The sequence below is a fragment of the Salvelinus alpinus genome, chromosome 30, assembly GCF_045679555.1.
Source record: "Salvelinus alpinus chromosome 30, SLU_Salpinus.1, whole genome shotgun sequence".
Taxonomy (NCBI): domain Eukaryota; kingdom Metazoa; phylum Chordata; class Actinopteri; order Salmoniformes; family Salmonidae; genus Salvelinus; species Salvelinus alpinus.
This window is the reverse complement of record NC_092115.1, coordinates 43,368,583-43,385,212: the sequence shown is the minus strand read 5'-3', so window position 1 is coordinate 43,385,212 and position 16,630 is coordinate 43,368,583. Positions and strand designations below refer to the sequence as shown.

The window sequence follows — 16,630 nt, the reverse complement described above, 5'->3', positions numbered from 1 at the left end:
ATCGGTAATCGGCATTTTTGGATGCCGATTATGGCCGATTACATTGCGATCCAGGAGGAGACTGTGTGGCAGGCTGACCACCTATTACGCGAGTGCAGCATCAAAAGGACCTTGCGGCTGCAAGGAGCCAAGGTAAGTTGCTAGCTAGCATTAAACTTATCTTATAAAAAAAACAATCAATCTTCACATAATCATTAGTTAACTACACATGGTTGATGATATTACTAGGTTAACTAGCTTGTTCTGCGATGCAAATAATCAATGCGGTGCCTGTTAATTTATCATCGAATCACAGCCTACTTCAACTCCGCCAAACGGGGGATGATTTAACAAAAGCGCATTTGCGAAAAAAGCACAATCGTTGCACAAATGTACCTAACCATAAACATCAATACCTTTCTTAAAATCAATACACAAGTATATATTTTTAAACCTGCATATGTAGTTAAAATAAATTAATGTTAGCAGGCAATAATTAAATAGGGAAATTGTGTCACTTCTCTTGCGTTCAGTGCAAGCAGAGTCAGGGTATATACAGCAGTTTGGGCCGCCTGGCTCGTTGCGAACTGTGTGAAGACCATTTCTTCCTTACAAAGACCGTAATTAATTTGCCAGAATTTTACATTATTATGACATAACATTGAAGGTTGTACATTGTAACAGCAATATTTAGACTTAGGGTTGCCACCCGTTAGAGAAAATACGTAACGGTTCCGTATTTCACTGAAAGAATAAACATTTTGTTTTTTTGAAATTATAGTTTATTTGACCATATTAATGACCAAAGGCTCGTATTTCTGTGTGTTTATTATAATTAAGTCTATGATTTGATATAGCAGTCTGACTGAGCGGTGGTAGGCAGCAGCAGGCTCATAAACATTCATTCAAACAGCACTTTACTGCATTTGCCAGCAGCTCTTAGCAATGCTTGAAGCACAGCGCTGTTTATGATTTCAAGCCTATCAACTCCCGAGATTAGGCTGGAAAAACTAAAGTGCCTATAAGGACATCCAATAGTCAAAGGTATATGAAATACAAATGGTATAGAGAGAAATAGTCCTATAATAAATACAACCTAAAACTTCTTAACTGGGTGTCACACCCTGATCTGTTTCACCTGTCCTTGTGTTTGTCTCCACCCCCTCCAGGTGTCGCTTATTTTCTCTGGTGTATTTTATCCCTGTGTTTCCTGTCTCTCTGTGCCAGTTCGTGTCTTTCAAGTCAACCAGCGTGTTTTCCTGTACTCCTGCTTCTATTCTCTTTTTGCTAGTCCTCCCGATACGGAAGTGGTCAGATGACTCGGATGCTACGTGTGAGAATGCTGTTTATTGACTACAACTCAGCGTTCAACACCATAGAGCCCACAAAGCTCATCTCTAAGCTAAGGACCCAGGGACTAAACATCTCCCTCTGCAACTTGATCTTGGACTTCCTGACGGGCCGCCCCCAGGTGGTAATGTTAGGCAACAACACATCTGCCACATTGATCCTCAACACTGGGGCCCCTCAGGGGTGCGTGCTTATTCCCCTCCTGTACTCCCTGTGCACCCATGACTGCGTGGCCAAGCACAATTCCAACACCATCATTAAGTTTGCTGACGACATAACAGTGGTAGGCCTGATCACCGACAATGATGAGAGAGACCTGGCAGTGTGGTGCCAGGACAACAACCTCTCTCTCAATGTGAGCAAGACAAAGGAGCTGATTGTGGACTACATGAAAAGGAGGGCTGAACAGGCCCCCATTAACAGGGCTCCCGAGTGGTGCAGCGGTCTAAGGCACTGCATCTCAGTGCAAGAGGCTTCACAACAGTCTCTGGTTCGAATCCAGGCTGTATCACATCCGGCCGTGATTGGGAGTCCCATGGGGCAGCGCACAATTGGCCCAGCGTTGTCCGGGTTTGGCCATCTATGTAAATAAGAATTTGTTCTTAACTGACTTGCCTAGTTACATTAAAAAAAAAACATTGACGGGACTGAAGTGGAGCGGGTCGAGAGTTGCAAGTTCCTTGGTGTCCACATCACCAGCAAACTATCATGGTCCAAACACACCAAGACAGTTGTGAAGAGGACACAGCAACACATTTTCCCCCTTAGAAGACTGAAAAGATTTGTCATAGGTCCCCAGATCCTCAAAAAGTTCTACAGCTGCACTATCGAGAGTATCCTGACTGGTTGCATCACCACCTGGTATGGCTCGGCCACCTGGACTATTGACATTGTATCTGGGGAAGGGTATAAAACTATATCTAGATTGTTGGAAGTTTCCAAGAGCACAGTGGTCTCTATAATTGGGAAAAGGAAAAAATATGGAACTCCCCAAACTCTGCCTTGAACTGGTCTCCGACCAAACTGAGGAACTGGACAAGAAGGACCTTGATCGCTGTCATGACTGATGATCGCTGTCATAACTACACGTGAGGATCACAATGGGTCAGATCAGTTTGGCAATGGTGGACAACTAACCAGGCCCTCTCTCACCCACAGAAGGGGGGGGGGGGGGGCTTCTTGACACCTTACACCTGGTCTTACATTTTTTGCAGCAGAGGACTCTCTGGTTCTCTAGTATCAACGATGGCACCAACAGAGATGGTCACTTCGTAGTTCTTAGGAAACTATGCAGTATTTTGTTTTTTATGTACAGTTGAAGTCAGAAGTTTACATACACTTAGGTTGGAGTCATTAAAACAAATTTTTCAACCACTTAACAAATTTCTTGTTAACAAACTATAGTTTTGGCAATTCAGTTAGGACATCGACTTTGTGCATGACAAGTAATTTTTACAAAAATTGTTTACAGACAGATTATGTCACTTATAATTGACTGTATCACAATTCCCGTGGGTTAGACAATATGATATCATCACAATACTTACATGCCAATATGATATGTTTTGCAATTCTCACAATTCTATTTGTTTTGCGATTCGATACTGCGATTTTGAAAATTGATGTTCTAAACATATTGTTCACTATATGTCTGCTGCAGAGAGAGAATGAGAAAACACATTTTGATCAGTCAGGGAAATAAGTGCTGAAAACATGTTGGCTCACTATTTAAAAAGAAAATGGAGAACAAGCTACAGGATGAAATATTTTACAGTTGCATAAATATTATATTATATATATACACACACACACACAGTTGAAGCCGGAAGTTTACATACACTTAGGTCGGAGTCATTAAAACTAATTTTTCAACCACTCCACAAATTTCTTGTTAACAAACTACTTTAGGCAGTTAGGACATCTACTTTGTGCATGACACAAGTAATTTTCCCAACAATTGTTTACAGACAGATTATTTCACTTATAATTCACTGTATCACAATTCCAGTTGGTCAGAAGTTTACATACACTAAGTTGACTGTGCCTTTATACAGCTTGGAAAATTCCAGAAAATTATGTCACGGCTTTAGAAGCTTCTGATTGACATCATTTGAGTCAATTGGAGGTGTACCTCGATGTACTTCAAGGCCTACCTTCAAACTCAGTGCCTCTTTGCTTGACATCATGGGAAAATCAAAAGAATTCAGCCAAGACCTCAGATTTTTTTTTTTAGACCTCCACAATTCTGGTTCATCCTTGGGAACAATTTCCAAACGCCTGAAGGTGCCATGTTCATCTGTACAAACAATAGTACGCAAGTAAACACCATGGGACCACACAGCAGTGATACCGCTCAGGAAGGAGACGCGTTCTGTCTCCTAGAGATTAACGTACTTTGGTGGGAAAAGTGCAAATCAATCCCAGAACAGCAGCAAAGGACCTTGTGAAAATGCTGGAGGAAACCGGTACAAAAGTATCTATATCCACAGTAAAACGAGTCCTATATCGACATAACCTGAAAGGCCGCTCAGCAAGGAAGAAGCCACTGCTCTAAAACCTCCATAATAAAGCCAGACTACGCTTTGCAACTGCACATGGGGACAAAGATCGTACTTTTTGTCCTATGGTCTGATGAAACAAAAATAGAACTGTTTGGCCATAATGACCATCGTTACGTTTGGAGGAAAAAGGGAGAGGCTTGCAAGCCGAAGAACACCATCCCAACCGTGAAGCACAGGGTGGCAGCATCATGTTGTGGGGGTGCTTTGCTGCAGGAGGGACTGGTGCAATTCACAAAATAGATGGAAAATTATGTGGACATATTGAAGAAACATCTCAAGACATCAGTCAGGACGTTAAAGCTTGGTCGCAAATGGGTCTTCCAAATGGATAATGACCCCAAGCATACTTCCAAAATTGTGGCAAAATGGCTTAAGGACAATTAAGTCAAGGTATTGGAGTGGCCATCACAAAGCCCCAACCTCAATCACACAGAAAATGTGGGCAGAACTGAAAAAGCGTGTGCGAGCAAGGAGGCCTACAAACCTGACTCAGTTACACCAGCTCTGTCAGGAGGACCGTCTACCCAAGGAAGAGGAGAAGGAAACTCCCCTCTCAGACAATCACGGGTACGGCTAAGTAGCTGTTCTTAGGAAACAGCCCATTGAAGCAACAGACAACTAAGAAAGACATTGTGCCCTCTGGTGGACAATCAGAGCAGGTACAAGGTACAAGAAAAGCCCACCAAATCAACACTCTTCTGAAGGAGGGCTCGCTCCGACAGAGAAACAGCCAACGGCATTCAACACGTAAAAACATTAATTACGTCTTATTCCGAACGGGCGGCGGTTCGTGTGCAAGGTATATGATTAATGTGAGGACAGTCCTAGAATGTATCCCTTTGTCGCTCTCTCTCTTCCCCCTCTCCATCTAACGTTATGTTGTAACAAGCCATCATATCTTGTCAGTCCACTTTGTCTCATGTAAGTGGGTATTCGATCTTATTATTTAGTTAGCTAATAGATAAATAATTAAACCAATTTGTATGGTACGTAATGATCAGTAAAGCTGGGGTTCTTGCAGATCCAAGAAGGTTACGACAGTTCAGAATGAGACTTACATGAGGTAATGATTAATAAGTGACTCGATTTATAACATATATCTTCTAGAGTTGAATTCAGGAGATGGTAACTTGTTAAACAACTTATTCCGTGGTGCCCCAAATTCCTAATGAGTTAATACTTACATGATTAATAAAATAAAAACATTATTATTATTATTTTTATTAAATCGGGTAACAATTAAATGTAGTTAATGGATTAAATAAATCATCAGATTAATGAAAGTCAAGTCACGACAGCACTGACAGAACAACAGAGTTCATTGTATAAGATGGGAGAACTTGCAAGAAGGACAACAGTCTCTAGAGCACTTCACTAATCTGAGCTTTATGGGAGAGTGGCCAGATGGATGCCACTCCTGAGAAAAAGGCACGTCTGGAGTTGGCAAAAAGGCACGTGGTCTGTGGTCTGATGAGACAAAAATGTAACTCTTTGTCCTGAATGCAAAGCACTAGGTCTGGAGAAAACCAGGCACAGCCCATCACCCTCTTAACACTATCGCTACCATGAAGCATAGTGCTGGCAGCATCATTCTGTGGGGATGCTTTTCAACGGCAGGGACTTGAAGACTGGTAAGGATAGAGGGAACAATGAATGGAGCCAAATACAGGGAAATCCTTGATGAGAACCTGCTACAGAATGCAAACGACTTTAGACTGGGGCAAAGATGTACGTTCCAAAAGGACAATGACCCCAAGCATACAGCCAAAGCAACGCTGGAATGGCTTCAGAACAATAATGTGAAAGTCCTTGAGTGGCCCAGCCAAAGCCCAGACTTGAATCCCATTGAAACTGTTCACCGCCACTCCCCATCTAACTTAAGAGTTTGAGAAAATCTGCAAGAAAGAATGGGAGAAAATCCCCAAATCCAGATGTGAAAAGCTGATAGAGACATACCAAAGACGACTCAAAGCTGTAATCACCGCTAAAGGTGCTTCTACATTCAGGGTTATGTAAATTAGATATTTCCTTTTCAATACATTTGCTAAAATGTCTAAAAACAGGTTTTCACTGTCATTATGAGGTGTTGTGCGTAGTCAATTTATTCCATTTTGAATTCAGGCTGTAACACAACAAAATGTGTAATCAGTCCAGGAGTTGGAATACTTTCTGAAGGCACAGTACATTTAAAGGCAGAGCTGTTTAGAGACAGTGCTGTGTTGAGAGGCAGAGACAGTGCTGTGTTGAGAGGTAGAGACAGTGCTGTGTTGAGAGGCAGAGACAGTGCTGTGTTGAGAGGCAGAGACAGTGCTGTGTTGAGAGGCAGAGACAGTGTTGTGTTGAGAGGCAGAGACAGTGCTGTGTTGAGAGGCAGTGCACTGTTTAGGGGTAGAAACAGAGCTATTTAAAGACTGAGGCAGAGACAGAGCGGTTCAGAAGCATAGCTGTTTAAAAGCAGAAAATCTGTTTAGAGAAGCGAGAGACCGAGCTGTTTAGAGACAAAGACAGAGCGGTTTAGAGACAGAAATAGAGCTCTTGAGGGAGGCACATAAACTCAGCAAAAAAGAACCCCGTCTTTCAAAGGTAATTCGTAAAAATCCAAATCACTTCACAGATCTTCATTGTAAAGGGTTTAAACACTGTTTCCCCCATGCTTGTTCAATGAACCATAAACAATTAATGAACATGCACCTGTGGAACGGTCGTTAAGACACTAACAGCTTACAGACGGTAGGCAATTAAGGTCACAGTTATGAAAACTTAGGACACTAAAGAGGCCTTTCTACTGACCCTGAAAAACAGCAAAAGAAAGATGCCCAGGGTCCCTGCTCATCTGTGTGAATGTGCCTTAGGCATGCTGCAAAGAGGCGTGAGGACTGCAGATGTGGCCAGGGCAATAAATTGCAATGTCCGTACTGTGAGACGCCTAAGACAGCGCTACAGGGAGACAGGGCGGACAGCTGATTGTCCTCACAGTGACAGACCACGTGTAACAATACCTGCACAGGACCGGTACATCCAAACATCACACCTGTGGGACAGGTACAGGATGGCAACAACTGCCTGAGTTACACCAGGAACGCACAACTCCATCAGTGCTCAGAATATTCGCAATTGGCTGAGAGAGGCTGGACTGAGGGCTTGTAGGCCTGTTGTAAGGCAGGTCCTCACCAGACATCACCGGCAACAACGTTGCCTATGGGTACAAACCCACCGTCGCTGGACCAGACAGGACTGGCAAAAAGTGCTCTTCACTGACGAGTCGTGGTTTTGTCTCACCAGGGGTGATGGTCGGAGTCGCGTTTATCGTCGATGGAATGAGCGTTACACCGAGGCCTGTAATCTGGAGCGGGATCGATTTGGAGGTGGAGGGGCATCATCGGACTGAGCTTGTTGTCATTGCAGGCGATCTCAACGCTGTGCGTTACAGGGAAGACATCCTCCTCCCTCATGTGTAACCCTTCCTGCAGGCTCATCCTGACATGACCCTCCAGCATGACAATGCCACCAGCCATACTGCTCATTCTGTGCGTGATTTCCTGCAAAGACAGGAATGTCAGTGTTCTGCCATGGCCAGCGAAGATCTCGGATCTCAAACCCATTGAGCACGTCTGGGACCAGTTGGATCAGAGGTTGAGGGCTAGGGCCATTCCCCCCAGAAATGTCCAGGAACTTGCAGGTGCCTTGGTGGAAGAGTGGGGTAACATCTCACAGCAAGAACTGGCAAACCTGGTGCAGTCCATGAGGAGATGCACTGCAGTACTTAATGCAGCTGGTGGCCACACCAGATACTGACTGTTACTTTTGATTTTGATCCCCCCTTTGTTCAGGGACACATTATTCAATTTCTGTTAGTCACATGTCTGTGGAACTTGTTCAGTTCATGTCTCAGTTGTTGAATCTTATGTTCATACAAATATTTACACATGTTAAGTTTGCTGAAAATAAACGCAGTTGACAGTGAGAAGACATTTCTTTTTTTGCTGAGTTTACAATGCTGTTTAGAGACAAAAGGCTGTTTAGGTCATGTTTAGAGACAAAGTTGTTTAGAGGCAGACAGAGCTGTCTAGAGGAAAAGACCACTGCTTAGAGAGCGGTTTAAAGCCATGGTGAGTATACGTTTGGCTGTGTTGTACATTACCTGAAGACCTGGGCCCTGGGTTGCCTGTGCACCCGGCCAAAGGTATGCTCCCTGCTGCCTGTAATACTCTGCCACAGCCGCGCTGTATTCTGGGAGCGAGCTCTGCTGCTGAGATGTCTGACCTTTCAGGGCACAAGCGTAAAGACATTGTGAGAAAACAGCATCAAATAACGCTATCACAATCCTATTTGTAACCTTGACTATGTCTAAAGACAACTGACAAAAATTGATTTCTTATATTAATCCTCCCACGCTTTGCTGTAGTCATGGACAATAATCTGAGCATGGGTATTTTGGCCTGCAAACACAGGAAGGGCCATTAAGGTGGACATGGAGAATCATAACCATTGCATTATCTGTAATGTCTACTCCTGGGGATATACTTGCGCTAAATGCTGAACCTCAAGCTTTGATGCAGTTGCACTAAATTGTCACAATAAAGTAAAGTTACTGAAAAACAAAACTCTTGAGTATTGCATTTGTTGGAAAAGTCATATGGGTAAGACGGGGTTCGTACGGTCTCACGGGCACTTGCCTAGCTTTTTATAATACTGCTCCCATGCTTTAGAGTAGTCCATCTGGCCTGCTTGGGGTCCATTGTGACCTGTACCCAAATAATACAACATTGTATTAAACACATGACAAATACCAGTGTATTTAAGACGGGCTGTAACATGTGGGGATATGTTCTTGCTATATAGCATTTGGCCCAAACCTGTCAGAAGTCACTTGATTTGGTGAATAGTAGTCAACTTATGTTTTAATTTTCCTCAGAAGCCCTTTGACAATTTCCCGGACAAATTTGTTGTTATTTGTAGAACATTTCTGTTTAGCCAACAAAATTGGTTCAAGCCATAATAGACTACCCGCTTCAAATCAACAAGCAAAAGAGGAGTGGATGAACGCTAACCTACTAGACCTGGTTCATTCTAGGGCTGCATGATTCATCCAATTCACATCGAAATTGCAATATTGACACGTGCAATGTCCATATCGCAAGAGGCTGTGTGTGATATTTTGAAACACCCCTCAGCGTGCAACATCTGTTTCTATAGCCTACTCGTTGTTACTTATGATTTTTCGGATGCTCGAGTGGTCTCTCACTGTCCTCCGGTTTCCACGAGTTACCACAGCTACAAAGTCAAAATTAGCTATATTGTAAAGATTAATGAAAACAAACATTGCTTTTTGGTCTTGATTTAAGGTTAGGCATAAGGTTAGCACCATGGTTAGGTTTAAAATCAGATTTTAAGAAGATAAATAGTAGAAATAGGTATTTATGATTTTGTAGCTGTGGTCAAACAGGCAAAGCGTCAATACAGGATTAAGAACTATCGCTGGTCAGATGTAGCAGGGATGGAAAACTAACACGTATTACAAAAGGGAAACCCAGCCACGAGCTGCCCAGTGAAGCAAGCTGCCCAGTGAGGCGAGCCTACCAGACAAGCTAAATGCCTTTTATGCTCGCTTCGAGGCAAGCAACACTGAAGCATGCATGAGAGCACCAGCTGTTCCGGATGACTGTGTGATCACGCTCTTGGCAGCCGACGTGAGCAGACCTTTAAACAGTTCAACATTCACAAAGTCGCAGGGCTAGACGGATTACCAGGACGTGTACTGAAAGCATGTGCGGACAAACTGGCATGTGTCTTCACTGACATTTTCAACCTCTCCCTGACTAAGTATAATACCTACGTTTCAAGCAGACCACCATAGTCCCTGTGCCCAATGAAGCGAAGGTAACCTGCCTAAATGATTACCACCCCGTAGCGGTCACGTCGTTAGCCATGAACTGCTTTGAAAGGCTGGTCATGGCTCACATCAACATCATCATCCCGGAAACTCTAGACCCACTCCAATTCGCACACCGCCCCAACAGATCCACAGACAACGCAATCTCAATCGCACTCCACACTGCCCTTTCCCACCTGAACAAAAGGAACACCTATGTGAGAATGCTGTTCATTGACTACAGCTCAGCGTTCCAACACCATAGTTCACACAAAGCTCATCACTAAGCTAAGTTCCCTGACGTGCCGTCCCCAGGTGGTAAAGATAGGCAACAACTTAGTCCCCTCCTATACTCCCTGTTCACCCACGACTGCAACGCCATCATTAAGTTTGCTGATGACACAACAGCGGTAGGCCTGATCACCGACAACGATGAGACAGCCTATAGGGAGGAGGTCAGAGACCTGGCCGTGTGGTGACAGGGCAACCACCTCTCCCACAATGTGAGCAAGACAAAGGAGCTGATCGTGGACTACAGAAAAAGGCAGGCCAAACAGGCCCCCATAACATCAACGGGGCTGTAGTGGAGCGGGTCGAGAGTTTCAAGTTCCTTGGTGTCCACATCACCAACAAACTATCATGGTCCAAACACACCAAGACAGTCGTGAAGAGGGCACCGACAACACATTTCCACCCTCAGGAGAATGAAATTATTTGGCATGGGTCCCCAGATCCTCAAAAGGTTCTACAGCTGCACCACCGAGAGCATTCTGACTGGTTGCATCACTGCCTGGTATGGCAACTGCTCGGCATCTAACCGTAAGGCGCACCAGAGGATAGTGCGTACGGCCCAGTACATCACTGGGGTCAAGCTTCCTGACATCCAGGAACTATATACTAGGCGGTGTCAGAGGAAGGCCCAAAAAGTTGTCCAGTCACCCAAGTCCTAGACTGCTCTCTCTGTTACCGCATGGCAAACGGTATGGGAGCGCCAAGTCTAGGACCAAAAGGCTCCTTAACTTCTTGAGAATACAGGGGGTGCTATTTTCCCATTAGCATAATTTGCTCTACAGATTAAACTGCCTCTTATTCAATTATTGCTCTTACTATATGCATATAAATAATACCATTGGAAAGAAAACAATCTCTAGTTTCTAAAACCGTTTCAATTTTGTCTCTGAGTGATACAGAAGTCATTTGACAGCACTTTCCATGACCAAGAAGAAAAAAGCAAGATGTGTATGCCAGCTTCAACGCTCTGCCTATATATGGTCGTGCCCCCTATGACCCGAAACACACCTCATTGGCCTTCCTCTGGGTGTCAAGAGGACGTCAGAGGAAAAATATCTTGTTTATCTGGGACTGACGTGAAATGAGAGCTAATTCTTTGGCGTGACCGACAACTTCCGGTTCTCTAAATCGTGCGACTTGTAGCTGCGATTGTCTTCTGTTGTGCGGCCATTATGGATGAAAACTATCTCCGTCTCGAAGTTTGTTTGATACATGTGACCAGATCATCGTAATGTATGTTTTTTCAATATAGTTTAATCAGATTATTTGAATTTTTTCGGGAGTTTTGTGGTGTTCCGTTGTCTGATTTTATTTACGTTTGAGAGATCCGTGCCACTCGACCAGTACCTGTGCTAAATGGAGTGGGAAAGGAACAATTCTGAACGGAACCAACGACTCATCTTGACAAAGGACACTTTGATCAACATTCTGATGAAAGATCAGCCATAGTAAGACCCAATTTACGATGTTATATCATATCTGTTGTGCATGTGAACTGGCCGTGGGCGCCTAGCCGAATCTGCCTGGTATAGCTATGCTAATTTAGCGCTACATTTTGTTTTCGTTATAAAACATTTCATAAATCTGAAATATTGTTTGGATTCACCAGATGTTGGGCTTTCAATATCTGTACGCTGTGTATTTTTCTGAAATGTTTTAAGATGAGTAATTCGTTATATGACGTTGGTCTCTGTAATTGTTCTGGCTGGGTTAGCACTATTTCAGATTGCAGCTGCAATGTAGTGATTTATACCTGAATTTTTTTTGTTTGTTGAAAAATGCATTTTTCAAAAAAAAAAACTATGCTATACCATAAATATGTTATCAGACTGTCATCTTATGAAGTTGTTTCTTGGTTAGTGGCTATATATATTTTTATTTAGTCGAATTAGTGATAGCTACTGACGCAGGAAAAAACTATTGGGAGTAAAAAAATCGTGTCCTTTGCTAACGTGGTTAGCTAATAGATTTACATATTGTGTCTTCCCTGTAAAACATTTTAAAAATCTGAAATGGTGGCTTTATTCACAAGACCTGTATCTTTCATCTGGTGTCTTGGACTTGTGATTTAATGATATTTAGATGCTACAAGTTACTTGTGACGCTATGCTAGCTATGCTACTCAGTGGGGGGGGGGGGTGCTACCGGATCAGGGTTGGTGACTCGTGAGAAGTTAACAGCTTCTACCCCAAGCCATAAGACTGCTGAACAATTCATCAGATGGCCACCCGGACTATTTACATTGACACGCCCCCCCATTTGTTTTTACACTGCTGCTACAAACCGTCTATTCTCTATGCAGTCACTTTATCCATACCTACATGTACAAATGACCTCGACTAACCTGTACCCCCACACATTGACTCGGTACCGGTACCCCGTGTATATAGCCTCGTTACTATTATTTTATTGAGTTACTTTTTATAATTCTTTTACTTTCGTTTATTTAGTAAATATTTTCTTAACTCTTTCTTGAACGGCATTGTTGGTTAAAGGGCTTGTAATTAAGCATTTCACGGGAAGGGCTACACCTGTTGTATTCGGCTCATGTGACAAATACAATTTGATTTGACGACACTGTCCTCCTGCACCAGCTTCGAACACACACCAAGATCGGCCCCTGCAACTCAAGCAGGTAGTACAGTTTCTGACTGTCCAAAGTTATATTCACACTGTCCGCATGCAGTTCTTATATTAATGCATATGCGGTATTGCAAACAGACTTGTGAAAACTACGCAGCTTTCCAATTGCTTCTTAATATGCATCTACATGTTTTCTATTATAACTTTGTGAATCTTACTCTCTGAAAAAAGCTTGTTAGTTGAGGTACTTTTTTTTTGTGCAAGCTGTATCTAGCCACTAATGCTAAATCGACTAAGCTAAATAAATGTGGTATTCAATTATTTTACCAGATAAATTGACTGAGAATACATTCCTGTTTACAGCAACGACCTGGGGTATAGTTACAGGGGAGAGGAAGGGGGGATGAACGAGCAAGCTTCAGCGGCCAGCCAGCAGTTGGATGCAGGGTGGTATGCTGCTGGCAAGAAATTTGGCTAGCTCACAAACGTTAGCTATCTAATACAGACTGGTACCAGTGGTGGTGTAGATCTGAATGTTTGTGCAACGACATGTTCTGAATGAAACTCCTCTGCTTTTTGATTCATTGCATTGCAAAACACCATATTCCAAGAGTCCACTCTATTCCAAACATCGAACTAGAAAATGATATTTCCTTAAGAAAAAGTGTGCTTGCTTGTCTTGAACTATGGTTGTGAAGAAAGTTGTCATGGGGGTTTAAAAACCTTTGTAGTTGTAGTAGTAGTAGTAATGGTGGTAGGTTACTGACTGCAGTAGTTAAGTAGAGGTACGTAATTGCAAGTCATAACATCAATCTTTCGTGAAATATTAGTTTGTCAAAATCGTGCAGCCCTAGTTCATTCCCACCTAAACACGTTGAAGTCTTATGCCTGGATGGTGTTTGTGGTGGTTTGTGATGGTGTTTAACACTAGCCAACCACACCTACTGCTGGGTCAGAAACATCTAAACATGAACGCATCTCTCCTGTCCTATTCAGACTCTATTAGGCTCCGGAGTGAAGCCCCCTCCCAAGGGACAGATTTATGATTAGCTTCCCCTCCCCCAATCCTAACATTAACCATTACATTTACATTACATTTAAGTCATTTAGCAGACGCTCTTATCCAGAGCGACTTACAAATTGGTGCATTCACCTTATGATATCCAGTGGAACAACCACTTTACAATAGTGCATCTAACTCTTTTAAGGGGGGGGGGGTTAGAAGGATTACTTTATCCTATCCTAGGTATTCCTTAAAGAGGTGGGGTTTCAGGTGTCTCCGGAAGGTGGTGATTGACTCCGCTGACCTGGCGTCGTGAGGGAGTTTGTTCCACCATTGGGGTGCCAGAGCAGCGAACAGTTTTGACTGGGCTGAGCGGGAACTGTACTTCCTCAGAGGTAGGGAGGCGAGCAGGCCAGAGGTGGATGAACGCAGTGCCCTTGTTTGGGTGTAGGGCCTGATCAGAGCCTGAAGGTACGGAGGTGCCGTTCCCCTCACAGCTCCGTAGGCAAGCACCATGGTCTTGTAGCGGATGCGAGCTTCAAACGTTTGTTGAAACATTCAAAAATGTTTGGCAGCATGAGTGAAGGATGCTTTGTTGCGGAATAGGAAGCCAATTCTAGATTTAACTTTGGATTGGAGATGTTTGATGTGAGTCTGGAAGGAGAGTTTACAGTCTAACCAGACACCTAGGTATTTGTAGTTGTCCACATATTCTAAGTCAGAGCCGTCCAGAGTAGTGATGTTGGACAGGCGGGCAGGTGCAGGCAGCGATCGGTTGAAGAGCATGCATTTAGTTTTACTTGTATTTAAGAGCAAATGGAGGCCACGGAAGGAGAGTTGTATGGCATTGAAGCTCGCCTGGAGTGTTGTTAACACAGTGTCAAAAGAAGGGCCAGAAGTATACAGAATAGTGTCGTCTGCGTAGAGATGGATCAGAGAATCACCAGCAGCAAGAGCGACATCATTGATGTATACAGAGAAGAGAGTCGGTCCAAGAATTGAACCCTGTGGCACCCCCATAGAGACTGCCAGAGGCCCGGACAACAGACCCTCCGATTTGACACACTGAACTCGATCAGAGAAGTAGTTGGTGAACCAGGCGAGGCAATCATTAGAGAAACCAAGGCTGTCGAGTCTGCCGATGAGGATGTGGTGATTGACAGAGTCAAAAGCCTTGGCCAGGTCAACGAATACGGCTGCACAGTAGTGTTTCCTATCGATGGCAGTTAAGATATCGTTTATGACCTTGAGCGTGGCTGAGGTGCACCCATGACCAGCTCTGAAACCAGATTGCATAGCGGAGAAGGTATGGTGGGATTCGAAATGGTCGGTAATCTGTTTGTTGACTTGGCTTTCGAAGACCTTAGAAAGGCAGGGTAGGATAGATATAGGTCTGTAGCTTTTAGGGTCAAGAGTCTCCCCCCCTTTGAAGAGGGGGATAACCGCAGCTGCTTTCCAATCTTTGGGAATCTCAGACGACACGAAAGAGAGGTTGAAAAGGCTAGTAATAGGGGTGGCAACAATTTCAGCAGATAGTTTTAGAAAGAAAGGGTCCAGATTATCTAGCCCGGCTGATTTGTAAGGGTCCAGATTTTGCAGCTCTTTCAGAACATCAGCTGACTGTATTTGGGAGAAAGAGAAATGGGGAAGGCTTGGGCGAGTAGCAGAGGGGAGGGCAGTGCTGTTGACCGGGGTAGGGGTAGCCAGGTGGAAAGCATGGCCAGCCGTAGAAAAATGCTTATTGAAATTCTCAATTATAGTGGATTTGTCGGTGGTGACAGTGTTTCCTATCTTCAGTGCAGTTGGAAGCTGGGAGGAGGTGTTCTTATTCTCCATGGACTTTACAGTGTCCCAGAAATTTTTTGAATTTGTGTTGCAGGAAGCAAATTTCTGCTTGAAAAAGCTAGCCTTGGCTTTTCTAACTGCCTGTGTATATTGGTTTCTAGATTCCCTGAAAAGTTGCATATCACGGGGGCTGTTCGATGCTAATGCAGAACGCCATAGGATGTTTTTCTGTTGGTTAAGGGCAGTCAGGTCAGGAGAGAACCAAGGGCTATATCTGTTCCTGGTTCTAAATTTCTTGAATGGGGCATGCTTATTCAAGATGGTGAGGAAGGCATTTAAAAAAAATATCCAGGCATCCTCTACTGACGGGATGAGATCAATATCCTTCCAGGATACCTCGGCCAGGTCGATTAGAAAGGCCTGCTCGCTGAAGTGTTTCAGGGAGCGTTTGACCGCTGACCCATTACGGATGCAGGCAATGAGGCAGTGATCGCTGAGATCTTGGTTGAAAACAGCAGAGGTGTATTTGGAGGGAAAGTTGGTTAGGATGATATCTATGAGGGTACCCGTGTTTACGGAATTGGGGTGGTACCTGGTAGGTTCATTGATAATTTGTGTGAGATTGAGGGCATCAAGCTTAGATTGTAGGATGGCTGGGGTGTTAAGCATGTTCCAATTTAGGTCGCCTAGCAGCACGAGCTCTGAAGATAGATGGGGGGCAATCAGTTCACATATGGTGTCCAGAGCACAGCTGGGGGCAGAGGGTGGTCTATAGCAGGCGGCAACGGTGAGAGACTTGTTTTTAGAGAGGTGGATTTTTAAAAGTAGAAGTTCAAATTGTTTGGGAACAGACCTGGATAGTAAAACAGAACTCTGCAGGCAATCTTTGCAGTAGATTGCAACACCGCCCCCTTTGGCCGTTCTATCTTGTCTGAAAATCTTGTAGTTGGGGATGAAAATGTCAGAATTTTTGGTGGTCTTTCTAAGCCAGGATTCAGACACGGCTAAAACATCCGGGTTGGAAGAGTGTGCTAAAGCAGTGAACAAAACAAACTTAGGGAGGAGGCTTCTAATGTTAACATGCATGAAACCAAGGCTATTACGGTTACAGAAGTCATCAAAAGAGAGCGCCTGGGGAATAGGAGTGGAGCTAGGTACTGCAGGGCCTGGATTCACCTCTACATCACCAGAGGAACAGAGGAGGAG

The 16,630-nt window shown here is 43.8% G+C and overlaps 1 protein-coding gene across 3 annotated transcripts in view; it reads right to left on the bottom strand.

Moving 5' to 3' along the window:
* LOC139560217 (far upstream element-binding protein 3-like) overlaps positions 1-16,630 on the bottom strand; it is a 62,051-nt gene that overhangs the window by 2,514 nt on the left and 42,907 nt on the right. The window contains exons 16-17 of one of the 3 annotated variants that reach the window (XM_071376782.1): positions 8,567-8,635; positions 8,032-8,153 (exon numbers count right to left, since the gene is read on the bottom strand). The exons of 1 other annotated variant lie outside the window; for it this stretch is intronic. In XM_071376782.1, the coding sequence (XP_071232883.1) occupies positions 8,032-8,153; positions 8,567-8,635 (191 nt within the window). The remainder of the gene's footprint in view (positions 1-8,031; positions 8,154-8,566; positions 8,636-16,630) is intronic. One more of the 3 variants, XM_071376783.1, reaches the window with a different exon arrangement.